At 40.2% G+C, this 24335-nt stretch overlaps 2 protein-coding genes across 4 annotated transcripts; one reads left to right on the top strand and one right to left on the bottom strand.

Moving 5' to 3' along the window:
• Positions 1 to 6090: 6090 nt before the first annotated feature.
• LOC109903985 (kelch-like protein 28) lies at positions 6091 to 17174 on the top strand. Of its 3 annotated transcripts, XM_020501032.2 has the most exons (7): positions 6091 to 6588; positions 7419 to 7502; positions 8983 to 9243; positions 9362 to 9999; positions 10146 to 10589; positions 12284 to 12492; positions 13027 to 17174. In XM_020501032.2, the coding sequence occupies exons 3-7, from the start codon at positions 8983 to 8985 to the stop codon at positions 13188 to 13190; spliced, it is 1716 nt and encodes a 571-aa protein (XP_020356621.1). In that variant the 5' UTR covers positions 6091 to 6588; positions 7419 to 7502; the 3' UTR covers positions 13191 to 17174. The 3 variants fall into 3 exon arrangements, with proteins under 3 accessions (XP_020356621.1, XP_031644097.1, XP_020356622.1); XM_031788237.1 differs by lacking the exon at positions 6091 to 6588 and having other exon boundaries at positions 7352 to 7502; XM_020501033.2 differs by lacking the exons at positions 6091 to 6588; positions 7419 to 7502 and adding an exon at positions 7513 to 8808.
• On the bottom strand, positions 16735 to 23256 carry LOC109903986 (uncharacterized protein C14orf28 homolog). Its single transcript, XM_020501034.2, has 6 exons — positions 23039 to 23256; positions 21650 to 22174; positions 19660 to 19749; positions 19434 to 19568; positions 18999 to 19193; positions 16735 to 18901 (listed from the first exon to the last, which is right to left on the bottom strand). The coding sequence occupies exons 1-5, from the start codon at positions 23122 to 23124 to the stop codon at positions 19010 to 19012; spliced, it is 1020 nt and encodes a 339-aa protein (XP_020356623.1). The 5' UTR covers positions 23125 to 23256; the 3' UTR covers positions 16735 to 18901; positions 18999 to 19009.
• Between the last annotated feature and the right edge of the window lie 1079 nt (positions 23257 to 24335).

The following is a 24335-nucleotide window of genomic DNA, read 5'->3' as shown; positions in this document are numbered from 1 at the left end:
GGCCTGGAGGTGTGTTGGGTCATTGTCCTGTTGAAAAACAAATGAGAGTCCAACCAGATGGGATGGCGTATTACTGAAGAATGCTGTGGTAGCCATACTGGTTAAGTGTACCTTGAATTCTAAATAAATCACTGACAGTGTCACCAGCAAAGCACCCCCACACCATCACACCTCCTCCTCCATGCTTCACAGTGGGAACCACACATGCGGAGAACATCCTTTCACCCACTCGGCGTCTCACAAAGACACTATGGTTGAAACCAAAAAGCTCATATTTTGACTCTTCAGACAAAATTACAGATTTCCACCGGTCTAATGTCCTTAGCTTGTATTTCTTGGCCCAAGCAAGTCTCTTCTTATTGGTGTCCTTTAGTAGTGGCTTCTTTGCAGCAATTTGACCATGAAGGCCTGATTCACACTGATTCTGAACAGTTGATGTTGAGATGTGTCTGTTACTTGAACTTTGAAGCATTTATTTGGGATGCAATTTCTGAGGCTGGTAACTCTAATGAACTTATCCTCTGCAGCAGAGGTAACTCTGGGTCTTCCTTCCCTGTGGTGGTCCTCATGAGAGCCAGTTTCATCATAGCGCTTGATGGTTTTTGCAACTGCACTTGAAGAAACTATCAAAGTTCTTGAAATGTTCCGGATTGACTGACCTTCATGTCTTAAAGTAATGCTAGACTGCCGTTTCTCTTTGCTTATTTGCACCATTCTTGCCATCTTCTGTATACCAACCCTTTCCTTGGCTTAAGAAGAAAAGAAATTCCACAAATTAACTTAACAAGGCACACCTGTTAATTGAAATGTATTCCAGGTGACGACCTCATGAGGCTGATTGAGAGAATGCTAAGAGTGTGCAAAGCTGTCATCAAGAGAAAGGTTGGCTACTTTGAAGAATCTAAAATCTTAAATATTGTTTAACACTTTATTTTGATCGTTTTTTATAGTTTTGGTGTCTTCATATGGCTTTCGTCCAAATGTCTAAATTATATATTATATATATAATAGTCATCAGTCAACAATATTACACTCAGAAGTTACTTCAACTTCAACCAGTAAAGGCTAGTGATGGCTAGCTATGCTACTAGCTATGCTACTTGTTATCCTAGTCTGTCTTAATGAGTGTTAGCATGCTAATAGTACACCCTGAACAACTTTATTAAACCATTTTAGGGGTACGCAAGTTGATAACCATATCAAGTATGTTGTATTGTACATTTCAAACAACAGCTAATGAGAGAACAGTCATCAACTTAAAAGAATGAACAAAATTTAACATGGTTACCTTGGGGCTAATTAAATGGGTGTCAACAAAACAAACTTGTGTTAGAAATTGAAAATCAATTAATCCAATATCATTAACACAATGGAAAAATCAAATGATTTATTATTTAATTATTGAAATAGCATGGGTGACAGAGAAAAACGAATTGGTACAATTTAAGGCCATGTGGCAAACAATAATGCAGGCACTAGGAATGAACAGTTGAAGTCGGAAGTTTACATACACTTAGGTTGGAGTCATAAACTAGTTTTTCAACCACTATAGCAAACTATAGTTTTGGGAAGTCGGTTAGGACATCTACTTTGTGCATGACAAGTAATTTTTCCAACAATTGTTTACAGACAGATTATTTCACTTATAATTCACTATATCACAATTCCACTGGATCAGAATGGGAAATCAAAAGAAATTAGCCAAGACCTCAGGAAAAAAATGGTAGACCTCCACAAGTCTGGTTCATCCTTGGGAGCAATTTCCAAATGCCTGAAGCTACCACGTTCATTAGTACACATGTATTAAAACCTCTTGGGGTTAGGGGGCAGAATTTTCACTTTTGGATAAATAGCATGCCCAATTTCAACTTCCTGCTACTCATGCCAAGAATATAAGATATGCATATCATTCATAGATTTGGATAGAAGACACTCTGAAGTTTCTAAAACTGTTTGAATCATGTCTGTGAGTACAACAGAACTTATGTAGCAGGCAAAACCCGAGGACTAACTGTTCAGAATTTTTTGTTTTCCCTCTCTGTTCCCTGATTTGTCATTGCCAAGGGATATTTCTTAAGAACCTGTTTTCAGTTCCTACCGCTTCCACTGGATGTCACCAGTCTTTGGAATTTGGTTGAGGTTATTCCTTTGTGCAATAAAGAAGTAGGCCAACTAGGAACTGGGTAACACTTTTGTGAGTAGCGCAAGACATGAAAAGTAACGCTGGTTGGTTTTCTTCCTGTATTGAAAACAGATTGCCCCGTCTACAATTTGATCGATTATTAACGTTTAAAAATACATAAAGTTGTATTACAAAAGTAGTTTGAAATATTTTGGCAAAGTTTATACGCAACTATTGAAATATTTTGTAGTGATGTTGCGTTTTTGTAAGCTGTTTTTTTCTGGATCAAATGCGCTTTATAAATGGACATTTTGGATATATATGGACGGAATTAATCGAACAAAATGACCAATTGTGATGTTTATGGGACATATTGGAGTGCCAACAAAAGAAGCTCATCAAAGGTAATGCATGTTTTATATTTTATTTCTGCGTTTTGTGTAGCGCCTGCAGGGTTGAAATATGCTAACCCCTTTGTTTACTGCTGGTACTATCATCAGATAATAGCTTCTTATGCTTTCGCTGAAAAGCTTTTTTTAAATCTGACATGTTGGCTGGATTCACAATGAGTGTAGCTTTAATTGAGTATCTTACATGTGGGGTTTAATGAAAGTTAGAATTTTATAGTATTTTATTTGAATCTGGCGCTCTGCATTTTCCCTGACAATTGGCCAGTTGAGACATTTGCGTCCCGCCTATCCCAAAGAGGCACCATGGGACCACACAGCCGTCATACAGCTCAGGAAGGAGAGGCGTTCTGTCTCCTAGAGATGAATGTACTTTGGTGCGAAAAAAGGAAATAAATCCCAGAACAACATCAAAGGACCTTGTGAAGATGCTGGAGGAAACAGGTACAACATCATCAATATCCACAGTAAAACGAGTCCTATATCGACATAATCTGAAAGGCCACTCGGCAAGGAAGAAGCCACTGCTCCAAAACTGCCATAAAAAAGCCAGACTAAGGTTTGGAACTGCACATGGGGACAAAGATCATACTTTTTTGGAGAAATGTCCTCTGGTCTGATGAAACACAAAGAGAACTGTTTGGCCATAATGACCATTGTTATGTTTGGAGGAAAAATGGGGATGCTTGAAAGCCGAAGAATACCATCCCAACCGTGAAGCACGGGGGTGGCAGCATCATGATGTGGGCGTCCTTTGCTGCAGGAGGGACTGGTGTACTTCACAAAATAGATGACATCATGATGAAGGGAAATTATGCACCTATATTGAAGCGACATCTCAAGACCTCAGGAAGTTAAAGCTTGGTCGGAAATGGGTCTTCCAAATGGACAATGACCCCAAGCATACTTCCAAAGTTGTGGCAAAATGGCTTAAGGACAACAAAGTAAAGGTATTGGAGTGGCCATCACAAAGCCCTGATCTCAATCCCATAGAAAATGTGTGGGCAGAACTGAAAAAGCATGTGCGAGCAAGGAGGCCTACAAACCTGACTCAGTTACACCAGTTCTGTCAGGCGGAATGGGTCAAAATTCACCCAGCTTATTGTGGGAAGCTTGTGGAAGGCTACCCGAACAGTTTGACCCAAGTTAAACAATTTAAATGCAATGCTACCAAATACATTGAGTGTATGTAAACTTCTGACCCACTGGGAATGTGTTGAAAGAAATAAAAGCTGAAATAAATCATTCTCTCTATTATTCTGACATTTCCCATTCTTAAAATAAAGTGGTGATCCTAACACAGGGAATTTTTACTTGGATTAAATGTCAGGAATTGTGAAAAACTAAGTTTAAATGTATTTGGCTAAGGTGTATGTAAACATCCGACTTCAACTGTAGCTGTGAGCATGGAGTACTTTTATATTATGGAGTACTTTTATATTATGGGATATTGTGTGTAGATTGGTGAGAAAAAAAACTTTAACATTTATTTTGAGTTCAGGCTGTAACACAACAAAGTGTGGAATAAGTCAAGGGGTATACATACTTTCTGTTGGCACTGTATGTAGTTGTTGTTTGTGTGCGTTTGCACGTTGTAAATGTATGTTTGTTTTTGGTGTAAAAAATACAATATTATAAATGGTGCCAATGAAAAATTTACCGTAGGAAGCTAGGCTAGTGTAGGCTACGGATTAGCCTTGAATATTTTGGTTAGTAGATATTGTCAAACCGCTCAATCCACTAGTTTATTAGTGACTCATCACACTGACATTTCAGCTGTATCTAATGTTGGCTTGTTTTGGTCAGCCATCAACTGGATGAGTCTCCATTCAGTTTGGTGGAAAATATCCAACCATTATGTAGGGTGGTGGAAATCCCCATCGACTGAGGATGAGAGGTCTCCATTATGTAGATGTGTAAAAATGACATTGAATAATAAACTAAATTTATCAATCTGACTCCAGCATTATGTGAACGCTATAGACCCATAATCGTAATCAGTGGGTATAGCCAAGGTTGCGAGCCTTGCGTCACCACTCGGAATACTATAAAATGCTAGAGTCTATGTTTACCGTTATGCAATTATTAAGTGGCTGAGGAACAAGGAGTTAATATCTTGCAATCTATGTCTTAGCATTAAATTATTGACTTAACCTTAACTCAGAGATGCACAATTAGAGACCGAGTATATATGCTATGTATATTGTCAATAATATTAACCATTAGACATATCAAATAATCAGAAATGTGAGGACTACGGTTCATATCCATTTAAAAGTAATCAATGTATTACAGTTACGCAATAAGAATACAATTAACAAATGGTACATACCAAAAATCTTCACAATAAATATAATACAAAATATCCTAATTCTTAACAGCATATCAAATTAATCACTATGACATACAAAATTACGTCAGGAGATCGGTTTACCAATGACTCCATGATCTAGGTTTAAGCCCAGCTTTTTTTCTTCCAAGAGCGCCAAATATCTCCTATCGTCTAATTAATATAACCTTGCATGGCCCAAAACATTAAAACAAAATGCGTAAAACTTCACCAGCATTCTCTACGGGTATTCCCAAACTGCCATCGGGGGTACGCCAAATAAAAATGTGAAACACATTTTTTTTAAAGCCTTCACATTTTCAAACTGTTTATTTAAATTCTCCAACGGGGCTATATATTTTGGTGAGGTAGGCTCGTTTCACTGCCAAAAATAATGTTAAACTAGTGTTCAGAAAAATAACAACATAATGTTCAATACAGGTAGCCTAGTCAAATAATTAACATCCAATCACATTAACTGTTACTTTCTGGCAGGAGTTCCACTAACGGTCCACATGAGGGAGACATAGTGGAGTGGTAACGCGCTTGCAAGCAGTTGCTCCCGACTCCACTTGGGTACACTGCAGCATCCACCGAGGCTCTTGATGCCTAGAGAATGCCTGCAGAGCTTGAAAGACATTTTGGACACTACAGTGAAAACTGAAAACTTTGTTGATGGGCAGCGACCATGTAACGCTTATTCTTATGTTTAATAAATGTATCGTATAGCTTGTGTGTGGCAATTTGAGAGTGCGTTGACCCTGGTCTAGAGGGGGTACGCAGCTGGAGGTTGAATGTTTGAAGGAGTACGGGACTATAAAAAGTTTGGGAACCACTGCCATAATCTAATAATCACACCTCAATCAAATCAAATCAAATCTAATCTAATAATCACACCTCAACACTGTATGATAAGAGCACACCCATGTCGCTCTTTGAACTATCCGCCATCCGACAAAAATAATAATAGTTTCCCTGTAACAATAAATCCATAGCACTTACAGTTCAATGAAACATATCAGAATTCATAGCTCTTTATAAACTATTAAAACAATCCAAATATGATATTTTAATTCACACTAAGGTTCATTTCATCAATTCAAGTTTCATTAGTCGTCACACCTCTCCTGGCGTGACTTCCATGAGACTGCCAGTTGCTAGTTGCTAGTTGCGATTATCACCTTCTCTCATTCTTCCACTACAAGAGGGTTGACTCCAACAACTCTGATGGCAGGAGTTGGAGTCGTTCACCACTAGATTTACCGCCACCTGCAGTTATGGAACGTTTGCTCATGATTATAACTCATTGGCTGATCCCTCCTGATGACCTGGATGGAAATATGTGATCAAGCCTTAATCCATAGGAAGTCCTACGCAATGGTGCTGCCCATGCATTTTTTAAAACTATCAGTGTACAGTGAGGCCCTTCTCCCCCGATTGCTCAGTTTGGCCTGGAAGCGAGCTCTAGGAATAGACTTGGTGGTTCCAAACTTCTTCCATTTAAGCATGATGGAAGCCACTGTGTTCTTGGGGACCTTCAATGCTGCAGAAATGTTTGGTAACCTTCTCCAGATCTGTGCCTCGACACAATCCTGTCTCGGAGCTCTACGGACCATTCCTTCGATATCGTGGCTTGTTTTTTGCTCTGACATGCACAGTCAACTGTGGGACATTATATAGACAGGTGTATGCCTTTACAAATCCTGTTCAATCAAATTTGTTTACCACAGGTAAATTTGCTAATATTTCTAAAAACCTTTTTTTGCTTTGTCATTAAGGGGGATTGTGTGTAGATTGATGAGGATATTTTATTTATTTAATCCATAGAATAAGGCTCTAACGTGGGTTCCCGAGTGGTGTGGTGGTCTAAGGCACTGCATCTCAGTGCTAGAGGTGTCACTACAGACCCTGGTTTGATTCCACGTATCACAACCGGCCGTGATTGTGAGTCCCATAGGTTGGCGCACAATTGGCTCAGCGTCGTCTGGGTTAGGGTTTGGCCGGGGTAGACCATCTTTGTAAATAAGAATTTAACTGACTTGCCTGGTTAAGGGAGAAAAAAAATATATATGGAAAATGTCAAGGGGTCTGAATACTTTCCGATGGCACTGTATATCATAACTGTTCTTGTTCAAATAAGTTTATAAATGACAAATTGTGATATTGTAGCCCTTCTAATGACTATGTTGATACCAGCAGAGCCTCATATATTGATTTGCTGGGCACCTCTGCTGGGAAACAGAGGGAGTGCAACTTCTACCATAAAGCTACTGTACATTTGTCAATTTAGCGAATTGACAAAGTATTACACTATTTCATCATACCAAATTAAAATTGGGATTTTTTTATGTTGATATTTGTATTTTATTTTCATGACTCCTAGTTGGTTGTTGCCTTCTTTCCGTTCTAACTTGTATGATGTACTATGGTTGTGTATAAAAAAATATTATCAATGGCAATGTGTGCAAAATAGCTACAAATATACCATTCCTTTAGAAGTACCCTGCTTGCTCCTAAATGTTACGCAGCATAAAGTGTTTGGTTTTTGTTTTCCTGACAGACGCTGGGGTTCCTGCGGTTTCTGGATTATACTCCGCTGCTGCAATAAAACAGATCTTGTCGGCTCATCTGACGCTCAACACAGGTTTGTCTAGCTTGCATAGTGTTGAACATTTTTTGAAGATATTTAGCTAGTAGCTATCACACGTTACAATAGATAGCACTCAACAAGCTGGAGATCAATGTTTAGCTTGATTAGTACTGTTTTTATTTTAGCAGCAACACTGGCTTCGTGGTAATGCATTGGAAATAACACCCTTGTTGCTAGCTAAATTAATTTCTCACACGATGCCTCAAACCCCTCGTACATCCGATAGCCCGGTTATTGCAGGCTACGCATTATTACAAGCTATATTATAAAATGCAAGCAATATTCAGCAGCTAGTCTGAAAAATCAGAACAGTAATTTTGTGGCTTGCAAGGCTGTTGCTATTTATGCTAAATGGGCCGACGTCGCGAAGGCAGCTACTGATACTATCCAGATTAGCTAACTAAACGAGTAGGGTTCATTATACACCTTTGCTAGTCGCTAAACAGATGACGTTACCCTTGAGAAATGTAATGTTAATATTTTACATTGGTATTCATTACAGGTCCTCGACAAGTTTTGAAAGGATTGGAGCACCGATATTTGGCAAATAGATGCTGTTGTTGTGCTAAACTGTTAGCAAGCTTGCTCGCTCAGTTTAGTTATAGCTAAGCAATGGTAGACTAGCTAGTTTGCTGACAACATTTGACAGCTAGCTAACGGAGCCTTGCGGTTTGAGGCGTCGCTCAAGCTTTGTCGAAATATGCTTTGAAGATGCAAAGCTACTAGCATAGCCAAATATACTAACGTAGCTAGATGGCAATGTTTGACAGGTTTAAGAACTCTGCCATTGCTACATCTTACATTTGAATATTATTTAGTAACTGGGGTTGTTATTATTAGCTAGTTGGCCAGATAACTAGCTAGCTAGATGAAACTTGCTCAACTCTTGCGCTTTAAGGAAGCTAAACTGTACGCATTCAACTGTGAAAGAACACGTCTTTACTAAAGGATTATCAAGGCAAACTGAATTCTTGTTGATATACATATTTTTCACCGTTGTGTAAAAATAAATAAAAGGCTGCTTAGATTTTCAGTTGCAGTCATCTTTCATCAGGCCATTTTTTTATGCCATTCCCTACTAATCAGAATTCGCAAATTCGCATCCCTGATATGATACGATGAAACTTTTAGACACACACTCAGATATATTGTATGCTGTGCACTGCATATTGTATGTTGTACTTAACTATAGCATAAATCATATTGGCATGACTTAGGTGGCTCACGTGTTTACCTTGCTAGATACTGCAAGTCAATTCAGCCCTTCCCTTAGATTTGACCTGGAGAGGGAATTGTTGTCGTGAGTTTCCTCCTCCACTTGTCTATAGTTCTGTATTTTGGTTTCATGAAATTGATGCTGTTATCAGGCTGTTCTGCAACTTTACATGGAGATTATGCTGCAACAATGTCTTTTTAAACTGTACGTGTCCCTTACATTTGACAGCATGGTAATGTTGTGCGGTTTTTTTCAAAGATGGACCAGCAGGCCCAGTCCTATATGCTTGCCAGTCTGACGCGGCCCCACTCTGAGCAGCTGTTGCAAGGCCTCCAGCTGTTGCGGCAGGACCATGAGCTGTGTGACATTGTGCTGCGCGTGGGTGAATGCAAGATCCATGCCCACAAAGTGGTGCTGGCGAGCATCAGCCCCTACTTCAAGGCCATGTTCACGGGCAACCTGTCAGAGAAGGAGACCTCCGAGGTAGAGTTCCAGTGCATTGACGAGGCTGCGCTACAGGTAATCGTCATTTAAGCTCACTGTCATCATTTGGAAGATTTCACTGTGTTTCCTAAAAGCACACTTTGTCTGGCTCTTTAATAGCATGATTGTGTGTTTTTTATTTCTCCTCCTGTAGGCAATCGTTGAGTATGCCTACACTGGCACGGTATTCATCTCACAGGAAAGAGTGGAGTCCCTATTGCCAGCTGCTAACCTGCTCCAGGTCAAGCTGGTGCTGAAGGAGTGCTGCTCCTTCTTAGAGAGTCAGCTAGATGCTGGGAACTGTATAGGCATCTCACGCTTCGCTGAGACCTATGGCTGCCATGATCTCTGCCTGGCTGCCACTAAATTTATCTGTCAGAATTTTGAAGAGGTGTGCCTGACAGAGGAGTTCTTTGAGCTGACACGGGCTGAATTGGATGAAATAGTGTCAAATGACTGTCTGAAGGTGGTAACGGAAGAGACTGTGTTCTACGCCCTGGAGTCGTGGATCAAGTACGATGTGACTGAGCGGCAGCAGCACCTAGCTCAGCTACTGCACTGCGTCCGTTTGCCTTTCCTCAGCGTTAAGTTCCTCACCCGCCTCTACGAGGCCAACCACCTTATCCGGGATGACCACGCCTGCAAGCACCTCCTCAATGAGGCCCTCAAATACCATTTCATGCCTGAGCACCGGCTCTCCTACCAGACGGTGTTGTCCACAAGGCCACGCTGTGCTGCCAAAGTTCTTCTTGCTGTGGGAGGCAAGGCTGGACTCTTTGCCACCCTCGAGAGGTAATGCTGAGCCCCAAACAGAATCATTCAAAACTGTTTGTCAACCCCCCCACCCCTTTTTATTTTTTAAATATGTAGATTCTTAATTTGTTTCATGTGAATTAGAAAGAAATTGAACAAATGTAACTTATTTCTTTCTCTCATAGCATGGAAATGTACTTCCCTCAAACTGATTCATGGATTGGGCTTGCCCCTCTTAGTGTGCCCCGCTATGAGTTTGGAGTGGCAGTGTTGGACCAGAAGGTGTATGTGGTGGGTGGTATCGCCACACACATGCGACAGGGCATTAGCTACCGGAGACATGAGAGCACAGTGGAGAGCTGGGACCCTGACAGCAACACGTGGTCCACAGTGGAGCGCATGGCAGAGTGTCGCAGCACCCTGGGGGTGGTGGTCTTGGCTGGGGAGCTCTATGCCCTGGGGGGCTATGATGGCCAGTACTACCTACAGTCTGTAGAAAAATATGTCCCCAAGGTGAAGGAGTGGCAGCCTGTGGCACCTATGACCAAGTCACGCAGCTGCTTTGCCACGGCTGTGCTGGATGGCATGGTCTATGCCATTGGTGGCTATGGCCCCGCCCATATGAACAGGTACGTTTTCACTTCATCTAGTCAATCTGCGGTGGTATTATGGATTTTCACAGGCTTTGCTCATGAGGGTTCCAATAAGCTTTTGAAATACTAGGTCTACTTCAAAACCTGCCATCAACCTTTTTGTTCGTTGACCGTTTTCACATCAGAAAGGTTATTTATGGTCGACCCCACAACCTTTGAATGCTTTGATCCATCCATTCAAAGAGTTTCAGCCCCCTGCTCTGTTACTAGCCTGCGGTGCAACCCATATTCTGTAAAAACAGGATTTGTTTTCTTCTACTCAGATGGTTATACAGTGCCCTCTGTAATTATTGGAACAGTGAAGCATTTTTTCTTCTTTTGGCCGTATACTTTAAAAGATGGGATTTGAAATCAAGCAATGACTGATGTTGAAGTGCAGACCGTCAGCTTTTTTATTTGTGGGGATTTTCACCTTTTAGAAATTACAGCACTTTGTGTAGATAGCCCCCCTCCCATTTTAGGGGAGCAAAAGTATTGGGACAAATTCACTTGTGTATTAAAAAGGTTAGTATTTGGTCCTATATTTATAACACGCAATGACTATGTCAAGTCTGTGATGCTGCATTTGTTTATTTTGGTTGTTTCAGATTATTTTGTGCCCAATAGAAATGAATGGTAAATAATGTACTGTCATTTTGTAGTCACTTTTATTGTTTCTAAACACTTCTATATGAATGTGGATGCTACCATGACTACAGATAATTCTGAATGAATCCTGAATAATGATGAGTGACAAAGTTAGATGCAGAAATATCATACTACCATATTCTATTCTTATTTACAATAAAAGTGACTCCAAAATGACACACTATATTATTTACCATTAATTTCTATTGGGCACGAAATCTGAAACACAACCAAAAAAACAGCAAATGCATCCAACAAATTTGTAGAGTCACACGCTTGATGTAGTCATTGTGTGCTATGAATATGGGATCAAATACTTAACTTTTTACTACTTTAATACACAAGTGTCCCAATACTTTTGCTCCCCTAATATAGGGGGACTGCTGTAATTTCTAAATGGTTCACCTGATATGGATGAAAATACCCTCAAATGAAAGCTGACAGTCTGCACTTTAACCTCATAGTCATTGTTTGATTTCAAATCCCAACTTTTAAAGTATAGAACCAGAAGAAGGAATTGATCCAATAATTACAGCGGGCACTGGAGTTGCTTTCATAGAATAAGTGTTGGCTTGCTGGTTAGACCTCTGTTGTCGACTAGAGGGATGTGTTACAGTTTCCTTGACTCCCCAAACCCCTCAGGAGAATGTGTTTGGACAGGGAAGCTGTGGGGACTTATTTGTTCCAAGGTAATTCCCAAATTGACAGTTTTCCGACAACGTTGTTGAGGTTTTCATCGCTTTGATATTGCCAGAAAAATATAGGACTGAAATAGATGGCCTCGTTAAATGGGGCTGCATTGGTTTGAGATGACAATGGCACAGCTATATAATGTCTAAGAACAAAAAAAATATCAATAGTGAATTGTATTGGCTTTGATACAGGAAAAAGTGAGTCAGTCATTTTATGATGGCTATAATTCCTGCTACTGTACTAACCTGTTTAAAAAGACAGCAGTGATATTGTCAATGTACAATATGACTATAACTGTGCCACTTGAAGGACAGTGTTTAATTTATTAACTCTGTCTTTCTACTGTGTAGTGTGGAGCGGTACGACCCCAGCAAGGATGCCTGGGAAATGGTAGCCCCCATGGCAGACAAACGGATCAATTTTGCCGTGGGTGTCATGCTAGGGTTCATATTTGTGGTTGGGGGACACAATGGGGTATCTCATCTGTCCAGCATTGAGAGGTATGACCCACACCAGAACCAGTGGACAGCCTGTCGGCCCATGAATGAACCACGCACAGGTGAGTTGGGAAATTACTTTTATTTTTAAATTTTTTATTTCACCTTTATTTAACCAGGTAGGCGAGTTGAGAACAAGTTCTCATTTACAACTGCGACCTGCTCAAGATAAATCATAGCAGTGTGAACAGACAACAACACAGTTACACATGGAGTAAACAATAAACAAGTCAATAACACAGTAGAGAAAAAAAGGAGTCTATATACATTGTGTACAAAAGGCATGAGGAGGTAGGCGAATAATTACAATTTAGCAGATTAACACTGGAGTGATAAATGATCAGATGGTCATGTGCAGGTAGAGATACTGGTGTGCAAAAGAGCAGAAAAGTAAATAAATAAAAACAGTATGGGGATGAGGTAGGTAAATTGGGTGGGCTATTTACAGATGGACTATGTACAGCTGCAGTGATCGGTTAGCTGCTCAGATAGCAGATGTTTAAAGTTGGTGAGGGAGAGGTTTATGTTGATGCTGGGAAGTTGACCATTCATATTGCATGGCCAGGAATAACCATTTATAATATTTATCTTCCCAGGGGTTGGCTCCGCGATCGTGGACAACTATCTCTATGTGGTGGGGGGTCACTCGGGGTCATCCTACCTGAACACTGTCCAGCGATACGACCCCATCACAGACAGCTGGCTGGACTCAAGCGGCATGATGTACTGCCGCTGTAACTTTGGCATGACTGCTCTTTGACCCATGGCACCCCTGGGTAGGACTCCTTAAGAAGACTTAGACAAAAGGCTCTTTTTTTTTTTTCTTCTTCCCTCCATTCATAGCCAACAGGCTGAGGAGGCCTCCACACTGCTGTGGATCCCAGAGAGAGAGAGAGAGCTTGTTGCTGGATGAATGAGCCCGGCTGGCACCAGGAAACCACAGATGGCCAGAGTGAAAGGGTCTGGGTGGAGGAGAGGAGCAGATCACCATGGATCTTGTCACAGAGAAGAGATGACTGCTGCTGAACCACAATGACATTTCACAGGACTGTGGGTGAAAACTGTCACTTTTTTTAATTGTAGACTTTTTATTTTGTTCATTTAAAAAAAAAAAAATTCTGCTATGAGCAGAACATGTTCCAGTTGTTTTTTCCCCCCCCTAGATCTTTAAAGTATGTGTGTGGCGCAGAGTGTCTGTATGCTTGTGAGTAGACGCATGATTGTTCTTCTGTGTCTGTGTGCAGGACTAAAGCTCAGGCAAGGTGATCGGCTCACAGTTTGAAATGTCTGCATCTAAATCAGTGCTTCACAAAGAGAGATCTGAATATTTATATTCACTTAAAGGGCTGCCTTTTTTTCTCTGTAAATAGTTTAAATTAAAAGAAATGTATAGATATTAATATATCCTCTAGTGCATTGCCTGTAAATGTTTTTTTTGCACTGGGTTACTAGTTATGGTATGTGTGTGTATACATGTACTTGATTGAAGGGTTGAGGTTGTGAAGGATTAACAAACCCCACTGAATTCTCTTGAGTACTTGCCACCTGTCTTTCATCCTCGGAGCAATTGATAAATCCCCATCTCTAGGCTTCTGTTACATCTTCCTGAGGTAGGGTCACACTTCATCCCTCTTCATAAGTATTGAAGATATCCTGTCCTGCTTTTCACTGCTGGGTTTGTACACAATACTAACTGGTGCTATTAGGATTCAGCTGTTGTCTGTGTTGCCTCAATGTATCAGGTTTCTTTTATTTGTTCTTCTGTGTTGTTGTAGATGTTGGTTGTGCATCAAAATGCCCCCATGCTATAAAGCAGTGTCTTGCTAGAAGGCAAGCTTGTGACTGGAATACCTCAACCACCAGTCTTTACTTTGAGCCCTGTTTTTAAATTGGACTCGTTAGGTACCATCTATGGATCCATTTATGATCTGATGCTTTCCCTCTTGAGCCCCACTGCTGTCATTCGTTTAGCGATAGTTTGTCTGAAATATTGTCCCTGCATTATGAAGTAGTGGATCTGGCTGTAAAGCTCACTGCCAATTTCCTCACAAAGAAAGTCTGAGATTGTTGGTCTCTAATGGGTTAGGAAGAAGCCTAGCGGTTAAGAGTGTTGGGCCAGTAACCAAAAGGTCACTGGTTTGAATCCTTGAGCCGACTAGGGAAAAAATCTCTGTGCCCTTGAGTAAGGCACTTAACCCTAATTGCTCCTACAAGTCGTTCTGGATAAGAGTGTCTGCAAAATGCTTAAAATGTAATGACCCCTACACCCCCGCTCTCTGCTTGCTCTGATAAAGCATGTGTGAGAAGCCACATGTGGCCAAGGTCTTCCTGAGGAGCTCAGGCAAGAGTGCATATACATACACAGCCTTGTGAAGTGCCAAAAGATGACCTGCTTTCACAAGTCTGGTGTAACTTTCTCCTGTGTGCCAGAATCAAAAGGGTTATTTTCACTGCTAATGCATAGTACGTGTGACATTGTGTCATATGGATGGGGTGGATATGGAGCAGTAAGGGCTGTGTTCTATGTCAAGCAAAATTGTCACTGTCACAAACTATTTGGACCTTGGAGAGAGACATGGCAGACAGACAAGGGCATGGAGACATGACTGAGCTCAAAGTGCTCGCCTGGGTTAATGGCTGCAGGCTGAGTCTGGGTGTTGTAGCCTTGGGGCCACGCTGAAGGACAGGTAACATGAGACTATAGATCAAGAAACTCAGTCCCTGTTGTTGGTCCAGAGTGTAAGAGCAGTTTCCTTGTATTGTACATTTTATAGATGTTTGCACATGAGGAAAACTTAAAGGGAGCTCTGCATTGCACTTACCGGACTTATTGATGAGTAGTGCAATTTCAATTTGTACATAGGTCTCAATTTAGGTTCATGGAATTTAAACAATGCAATACATTTGTGGATACAATTATTTTTGCTTTGAATTTTGCCTCAAAAGTCAAGGCGTATCATATTGCTGTGACGTTATCACACGTTTTATATTGTCTGAAAGACCACCACCGTTCAAACCTTTTGTCTCTGTTTTCCCCATCCCACTTTGCATTGTTTGCTCTCATCTTTGAAGAGCCATTAACAATGTTGTGCAAGTCAATTCACATGTACTGAGGAAAGTTTGCAGACAATCAAATGGATTGTATTCCAGTAAAAATTCCAGTTTGCATGTAATGTAAGATTGGCACAAGACTGACTGTATGGGTCTTGCTCTAAGCCATCTGATCTAGTTTCTCACCAGAGAGCAGCCTTGCAGTTACAGTGCTGCAGTGTTGTGTTCCATTTACACACTTGTCAATTGTGATTACCTATACTCTTTAGCTCTTACCCTCTAAACGTTACCTTAGACGTAATAAATTAAGATCAAGGGAAGCCCCCCCCCCACCCAAACAAACATCTTAAGACTGTTTTTTTAACCTTTATTTTACTAGGCAAGTCAGTTAAGAACAAATTCTTATTTACAATGACGGCCTAGGAACAGTGGGTTAACTGCCTGTTCAGGGGCAGAACGACGTTTATTCTTGCTCTAGCAATAAGAGACCATTGTCAGCATCTCAGCAGTATGAGGGCTTGTCTGAACAAGCATGCAAGTTCTTCACTTGACTTCTCTTCTTTAAATGCTGATGGTTGAATCTTAGGTGATGTTAAATTTATTTCTAAAACAAGTTGTTTCATGGTTAGACCTGCTGCTGTTTTTTCCCCATCTTGGAATGGTGGGCTTTAACATTTCACAGTGGAAACATCTAAATGAATCTACGATTGCAAAAAAAGTTTACGCTGCCATGGGATGGAAGTAAATATGCCATTTCAACCTGCATGAATGTACAGCTCCTATTCACATAACCATGAATTGTTTTTCATTTTCTTCAATGTCCTTCGTATGAATAATCAATGCAAATCCAACATATTGCAATAGGTGAAATATGACATCCTTGGAACATCCTAAGATAACTTAGTGCACATAGTATAAAATGAACTAATACTGTATTACATTAACCATTTTAATTGAATAGTCTTTTCCCTTTTAGATTTTCTTGCAATTGGGTTTTTCTGCTTTAATTCTTGATGTTAGGCAAATTAGGCATTTGTCCATCCACAACATCTTTGGAGGCTGAACCAGAACATAGTGAAAATCACACAGGCATGATTGTCTGCAGCTGCCATCCATTGTCAAGCATTTGATACTACTACTACTACTACTACATTTTGAAAGATGTTATCCTTGGGGATATTGAAGACAACATACATTTTAGGGATGAATGTATACAGACAGTCTTTACTTTACTGTGGAGGGACATTTTTTGACCATACGTGGAATCTGAAAACGCGAAACTGCAAAATGAAGGGATGTATAGCAAAATGTGATTTTTTTTAAAGAAGATGTGTACTTTTATCATGCCCTAACCATGTCTTGTTTTGCCACCACTCACCAAAGTGCTTGTTTTACTTATGAATGCAGAGGGAATACTAAAATCAAGTCATTTGAAACTGATGTCAATGTTAGCCAAATTATCTCTGCTTCTTTTACATTTCCAATGAGTGTCTGAACTGGCTTAAGGTGAAAATGTTGAATTCTATATCCTGTGGATTATTACTGGAACTACAAGAACCTTGAAGTAGAAGCAGTATTTTTGTTTCTAAAATGTTATCATGCTTTGATTGAACATGCATTTTAGCCAGTTTGTGTGTGCCGTCGTACCGAGTTAAAATCAATAAATGCCTGCCTTAAAGGCACGCTGTTCTTTGGCTCTTGTTTCTTAGTTATGGTGCAAACAAGCAACGAAAACAGACACGTTCCATAAAAATAAAATAAAATATTGGTAAAAAAAAAAAAGACTTAACAATGAAAGCATAGATACAAGTATTTTTGCTCTAAGAGTTTCATTATGTAGTTCTGTCAAGAATGAAATTGTACACTGATAAATTGGCAAGAGGCACAATGTGATGGTTCAATGCTCTGGTAATTTCTAAATTATCAAATGAATTACAAAATCACATTTGTATACTAATATTTACTACAGGTTTGACATCTTTAGATTGGGATGTAGTAATTTACCTTATTGAATTGTGCAGGATATCATATGCTACTATGAAAGGCAAACAAGCGAGCACTCAAGAAGCACTTCTGTAATGTCACTGTGCTGGGGTACTTGTAAGTAATTACTGACATTACGACAGAACTGATGTTATACAATTATTGGAGCATGTATTCTAACAATCACTGACATCAAGTAGTCAGCAGCATACCACCACTGCTGGCTTGCTTCTGAAGCTAAGCAGGGTTGGTCCTGGTCAGTCCCTGGATGGAAGACCAGATGCTGCTGGAAGTGGTGTTGGAGGGCCAATAGGAGGCACTCTTTCCTCTGGTCTAAAAAATATCCCAATGCCCCAGGGCAGTGATTGGGGACACTGCCCTGTGTAGCGTGCCCTCTTTCGGATGGGACAATAAATGGGTGTCCTGACTGAGGTCATTAAAGACCCCATGGCACTAATTGTAAGAGTAGGGATGTTAACCCCGGTGTCCTGGCTAAAATTCCCAATCTGGCCTTCAAACCATCAGTCACCTAATAATCCCCAGTTTACAATTGGCTCATTCATCCCCCTCCTCTCCCCTGTAACTATTCCCCAGGTTGTTGCTGTAAATGAGAACGTGTTCTCAGTCAACTTACCTGGTAAAATAATGGATAAATAAAAAAGCTTAATGGACAATTTAAAACAAGCAAGTAAATCAAGGATAATGATTGAGTTTCCACAAAATACAAAGCAATACTTAAACAGTTTCTAATGTTTTCAAACTACAGTGGAAATAGTATTTTAAAAAGCACCAGTTTAATCTAAAGTCAGGGCTGGTATGCACAAATAGATTGTAGTATTGTACCAACTCTCACAGAAGCTTTGCTGGTCTAGCTTATATACCCTGTTGACAAGTCTACATCAAAGTTGAATTAGCTGAATTTGCTTCTCTGAATGCCATCCCACCCAAGAAAACACACTGCGAGCAAACTTTTCAACAAACATTTACGCAGTAAAACTATTTAAGTTTGAGTTCATTCTTCAATATGCATACCTGCCCAGAACTACTATAGTTCATACATAAATTCTTGGATTCCAAGCATGCCCAAAGAGAAGACGCACTTATCACTTTGCACACAGAGTTTCAGAGGCAACAGTAAGGCAAAATAGAGCACATCATTTCGAAAATAATCTTAAAAGTATAAAACAGAACAAGGAAGTTGTTGACATGTCATTAAAATATGATTTGGTGCTAAAAAAAAGTGATGGTATGTTCTCACTGAGGAATGGAAGACAAAACCATGATTAACTAAATGTAAGGTAAAGGGTAATTTTTCTGTGAATTAAGGGCAACAAAAAGACAGGAAGGTGTAAGTGTAGGGTGAGCAATTTTCTAAAGATTCCTTTCTATTAGTGCTGTCGAGTGTCTCCCTCCTTCCTTCAGTGTCCCGTCAGGACCCTGGTGACAAAGTTGGGGTTAATTCAATTCTATTCAGGAGAATTTTAATTCAAGTAAGTAATGAAAAATGGATCTGACCCCATCCCTGTTTGGTTACCTTTGTGCACCTCATTTGTCTGAGGCACGGATGTAGACGAGGGAAGAGAGCAGCAGGAGTTCAGGGGGCTTGTTTAACAGGATCAGATTGTCGCTCCTCAGCCCGTCATAGTGCATCCAGTAGCCGTCTATCTGGAAGGCTGCAGAGTAGTGATGCTCCTCCTTGTTGAAGAGTGTGGCGCCTTCCAGTGAGTATCTATTGAAAAGCAGAGACGGTTGTATTTTTTAGCATGTTAAAAACCAGCCTCGGTTACTAGAAAAAGCTTAATGAAATCAATGAAAATAGCAAGGTACAGGCAAGGAGGTTACTGTTCCAACAAAAACAAAAAAAACAGACGGGCGATATTGACATTAAATGAACAACCAGGGAGAAAAATAACAGCATCAGACAATGAGGCTGGGATCGGAGTCCTCCTGCTCTACATGGTTTCCTTACCTGTGTTGGGACAGAGCCAGATGGTAAGGAACGTAGGACAGCTCCTCAGACTTCCATAGCTGCATGTTGAGAATGACAAAAGGAGGTGGGCCATGGCAGAAGACCCTCTGAGAGAACTCCCTCAACCCATTACACCTGCAGAACAGACAGGAAATCAGTCAGCATCATAGAAAAGACCAGGAGAGATTATAGGATATGATGGTTCAACATTCACGTTATGTCTCACCCCAGTTCTTTGCAGAGAATGATTTTGGGACAGAAGAACTCCTCCACCGCTGACTGAATGGGATCTCTATGGGGCAGCTCATGAGGAGGACTGGGAAAGATGAACAAGGTTAAGAAGTTGAACTCTGAACACCATGTAGTTAGGGTTAACTCTAACCATCACCAGTATCAGGCTATATAGATGCATTTACACAAACCTAATGAATCATTTTAATCTCCACCAGAAAGAAAAACACCTATGAAAACAACTGAAATAGTTGGGATTTGGTAATAGGTATAGTCCACTGTCTAAATACAGCCAACTGTGGGTAAACATACCTTTATAAGGCTCTGGCAGAGATTGAACCAGAGCTGTTTAGAAACCAACTGCTCTCTTCATTATTTTCTACTATGAGCCAGGATTATGCTCAATTCTTTCCAATTCAATTCAAGTAGTAAACAGGATACAGAATTGCAATATAATTGAATTTCTTGAAATTCAAATGCCTCTTCTATTCAACACTGAGTGTATAAAACATTAGGAACACCTTCCTAATATAGAGTTGTACACCCTTTTGCCGCCAGAACAGAATTAATTTGTTGGGGCATGGACTCCACAAAGGTGTTGAAAACGTTCCACAGGGATGCTGGCCCATATTGACCCCAATGCTTCCCACAGTTGTGTCAAGTTGGCTGGATGTCCTTTAGGTGGTGGACCATTCTTTATACACACGGGAAACTGTTGAGTGAAAAACCCTTTGGAATTTTGGCAGATGTCGTTTATTTAATTCCCCAGAGTCAGACGAACTCGTGGATACCATTTTTGTGTCTCTGTGTCCAGTATGAAAGAAGTTAAGAGGTAGTTTTGCGAGCCAATGCTAACTAGCCTTAGCACAATGACTGGAAGTCTATGGGTATCTACTAGCCTAAAGGCATCTGCCAAAATCACGAAGAATACCTTTAACCTGTCTCCTTCCCTTCATTGAAGTGGATACAACAAGTGACATCAATAAGGGTTCATAGCTTTCACCTGGATTCACCTGGTCAGTCTAATGGAAAGAACAGGTGTTTCTAATGTTTTGTACACTCAGAGTATATGATGTGTAGTCTATACAAATATACATCTTGTATATAAAACATCAAGCTTGTCATTATATACATTCATATAAAATATTGATGAAACAATTGATTAAAAAAAATATTTAAAAAAATATTCCAAGGTCGCAGCTTCATACAACTCTTCAAACAGAGAACGGATACTGTAAACTGGCCTTTGACCAATTACTTGGATTCCTCACATTGTAATCATTGTTAAGAAGAGGTATTTGTGCAAATCGAACGTTAGGTACTATATTTATTGAATACTGTATAAATCCTATAAATTGAAATGGCCAATTTGGGTGCAATCAACAAAATGTTGCAGAAATGCTTATCTTATCTGTTTCTAACTACAAACAATTTCAGAACAATCGGAGATGGTAGGTGTCAAAATCTTTTATGTGCTTTTTGAAGTGGAACAACCCACCAGCCAGATTAAATTAAACTCTTATGTTCTATGACTGTGTGGAATTTCTTTGAACTGCACAGAATAAAAAAATTCTACTTCCTGCCACTCAAACTCAATTTCAACTCATGAGTTGAATGGGAGTCAATTCTGAATTGAGCACAACCCTGCTGTGAGCATTATAGACAGCTGGGCCTTATTTTAGTCAAGCAGCGAGTCAAGGGGGAGAAATAAAAGCTTCTTTAAGACAGAGGTGTAGACCAGCTGTCCAGAAGAATTAGCAAAGCCAGCAATAGAAACAGGGAAGGCCCTCCCATTTGGACATAGTCCAGTTCACCCCACTGAACTAATTGAGTTCATACTTTATTTGTAGTAACTAACTATTCATTTATATACTAACGGAGGATCACTGTTCTCTGATCAGAAACTCTGGGAGATACGGAACAAATAAAATCCTCCCACACTGACCAGCTATCAGACTTTGACTTACAGCCTCTGCCTCTCTTACTTGATGTTGATGGTTCTCTGTAAGAACTCCTGGAAGCGAGCAGGACAGCTCCAGTTGGTGCATAGGCTCTCCTGCATAGTGGACAGCATTGTCTCTAAGTTCTTGGTGAAGTTCTCATGTTCGTTACCAAACAGGTCGATCTCCAACGCTGCATGGTGGATCACTGAGCGGTACTGCCTTTTGGACATCCTGTCCCAGATCCACAGCATCTTAACGGTGGTGTAGTCATACGAGTCCATCAGGTAGAGGAAATGCTCTACAAACTGCCTGCCCAGAAAGATGCCCACCTCTCGGGGAAAGCTATGGTTGTCTCTCAGTATTATATAGAGGATCATGAGGAACCCGTCAATTGTGCAGGTGTTCTTTAGGCTTATCTTAACATACAGAGGCGTGCATGAGATGGCCCTCCTCCCCGCCCTGATGGTGTAGACACCCCCCCATGGGAGCACAGGCCTCCAAAAGGAACGGTCCTCTTCTTCATTGTTGTTGATGGATGCACGGATCTCCTCAAACAAAGTCTTTGTCCTAAGGAGACAACATGAAGGTATAAGTTATCATTCTCCTAGGCTAAGGGGTGAGTGAAGTTGATTTTAAACAGAGCTAGGCTCAGCTTATATCCTCGATCCTAAATCTTCCTTATGACTAATAAGGGTTTTCCTCTATGGTCTTGATGAAGGAATGTATTCATCATTTACTAAATGCCTAATTCATTAAAGTACAAATGAGTGTACTGCAAAACATCCCTCAAGCCAGAGCCCAGGGATCACCTTGTAAACGTTAGCAAGCAAACGGTCTGATGCACATTTGCAATGCAATCCCAGGTAAATTACATAAAATCTAATGCTACATGCTTCGTAAACAACAGGTGTAGACTAACAGTGAAATGCTTACAGTGCAGAGAATAAAAAAGACAAATAGAAAAATAACGAGGAATAAATACAGCCAGTTACATTAAAAAATATATATTATCAGTTTTTAGTCAGCATTGTTATTGTAGTCAACATAATTTGATAAATTGAATAGAAGATGAACATGGCAGCTAACGTTAGTTAGCTATAATTAATGCTCTTGCACGCAAACTGCAACACACACCATGGTATACGCCAGCTGACGTTAGTTTGCAGACCATTAAACTTGTTAATTAAGTACCTCCATTGTAACTAGCTGGTATTAACGCTAGCTAGCTATGAAAATAGCTAGTTAGATAGTTAGCTACCTAGCTAAGTGCAACCTTCTAAAACCTAGTGTTGATGCGTTTAGTTGTCGATGCAATATTGAATACTGTTGATATCGGTTAATCTACTGTTTGGCAAGATATTTAGTTATTGGTTTGCTAGCCTAGCAAGCTAGCCCCGCCAATGAGATTTAGCTAGCTAGCTAACGCGTTACCTTTCAATTTGCTGATTATTTTCGGTACTTGAAATTAGGGTTCTGAGGTCTTCTGTGTCGGTCAAAATGCAGAATTTGCTCTCCATCGTTCTCTGTATTTCTTCATGTCTTAATTCAGGCCAACAGCCACAAATCCTTATATGACCACTACTAGTATTTTCTGTAACCCTCGAGAAAGCTTCAAAACATCCTGAGCAAAGTCAAGTTACGCCCATTGCACCACATAGCCACGCCCACATTCATTGTTTTGATACACCCTTCAGCCCTTTTTTCAGAAGTGCAATGCTGCCACCTGCTGTCTAAAAGATCTTTGCTTTTCAATGAGATTTTCCACACATCTGCCTCCTCCTCAAGAGGAGGCGCGCAGTGGTGTACATTTTATTGCGTCCTCTGTGGTAGGGTTTTAGTATGATTTTAAGACGCATGTGATTGGCCAACAGTTCCTGCCCTCAACTCAGACTGTTCTCTGGTAGGTTGACCGCATTGACAGCAACACAAATGACTCCACCCACTAGTATCTTTGTCTTTAGTTACTTATGCCAATATTCTTAGACGTTTTTATGGCCATATCGAAAAATTGTACGAGCATTATTGATGTGGGCTACGCTAGCATCGTAGCTCATTAACAACATTACCACCATCAGTAATCAGAATCAAAAACCAGTCAGACTGAAGAGACAAGCTGAGAGAGAGACAGAGTTCATGACCAGATGAGCTCCTGCATTTTTCAGCATGTTCTTAAAAAGAGATCGATTTACTTAGGTAAACTTTTATTTTTTTGTCAGGAACATATACAGGATACTACCCTCTACAACATAACCTTCACTCCAAATCAAATCCTACAACCTGATTTTGGACGTAATAACGAAATCACCTGGAAGGTTTACAACTACCAAAGCTTATTATTCCAACACTGCAGCAAATGCTCTGGGAAAACAACAGAAACCTGAAAACACCATCCAACCTGGAACTGTGAGTGAGTAATGTTTAGTCTGAAGCTATATTTTATTTCCAAAAGCCAAGATGAAAAATACTTTACATTAACTTTATAAGGACTGCATGCAAATTAAGGCTGCCAAGCTTGATACAACTTCAAATCAAATCCAATTTAATTTGTCACATACACATGGTTAGCAGATGTTAATGCGAGTGTAGCGAAATGCTTGTGCTTCTAGTTCCGACAATGCAGTAATAACCAACAAGTAATCTAGCTAACAATTCCAAAACTACTACCTTATAGACACAAGTGTAAGGGGATAAAGAATATGTACATAAAGATATATGAATGAGTGATGGT

Source organism: Oncorhynchus kisutch, linkage group LG14 (assembly GCF_002021735.2).
Source record: "Oncorhynchus kisutch isolate 150728-3 linkage group LG14, Okis_V2, whole genome shotgun sequence".
Classification (NCBI taxonomy): domain Eukaryota; kingdom Metazoa; phylum Chordata; class Actinopteri; order Salmoniformes; family Salmonidae; genus Oncorhynchus; species Oncorhynchus kisutch.
This window is presented reverse-complemented; position numbering and strand designations above follow the sequence as displayed.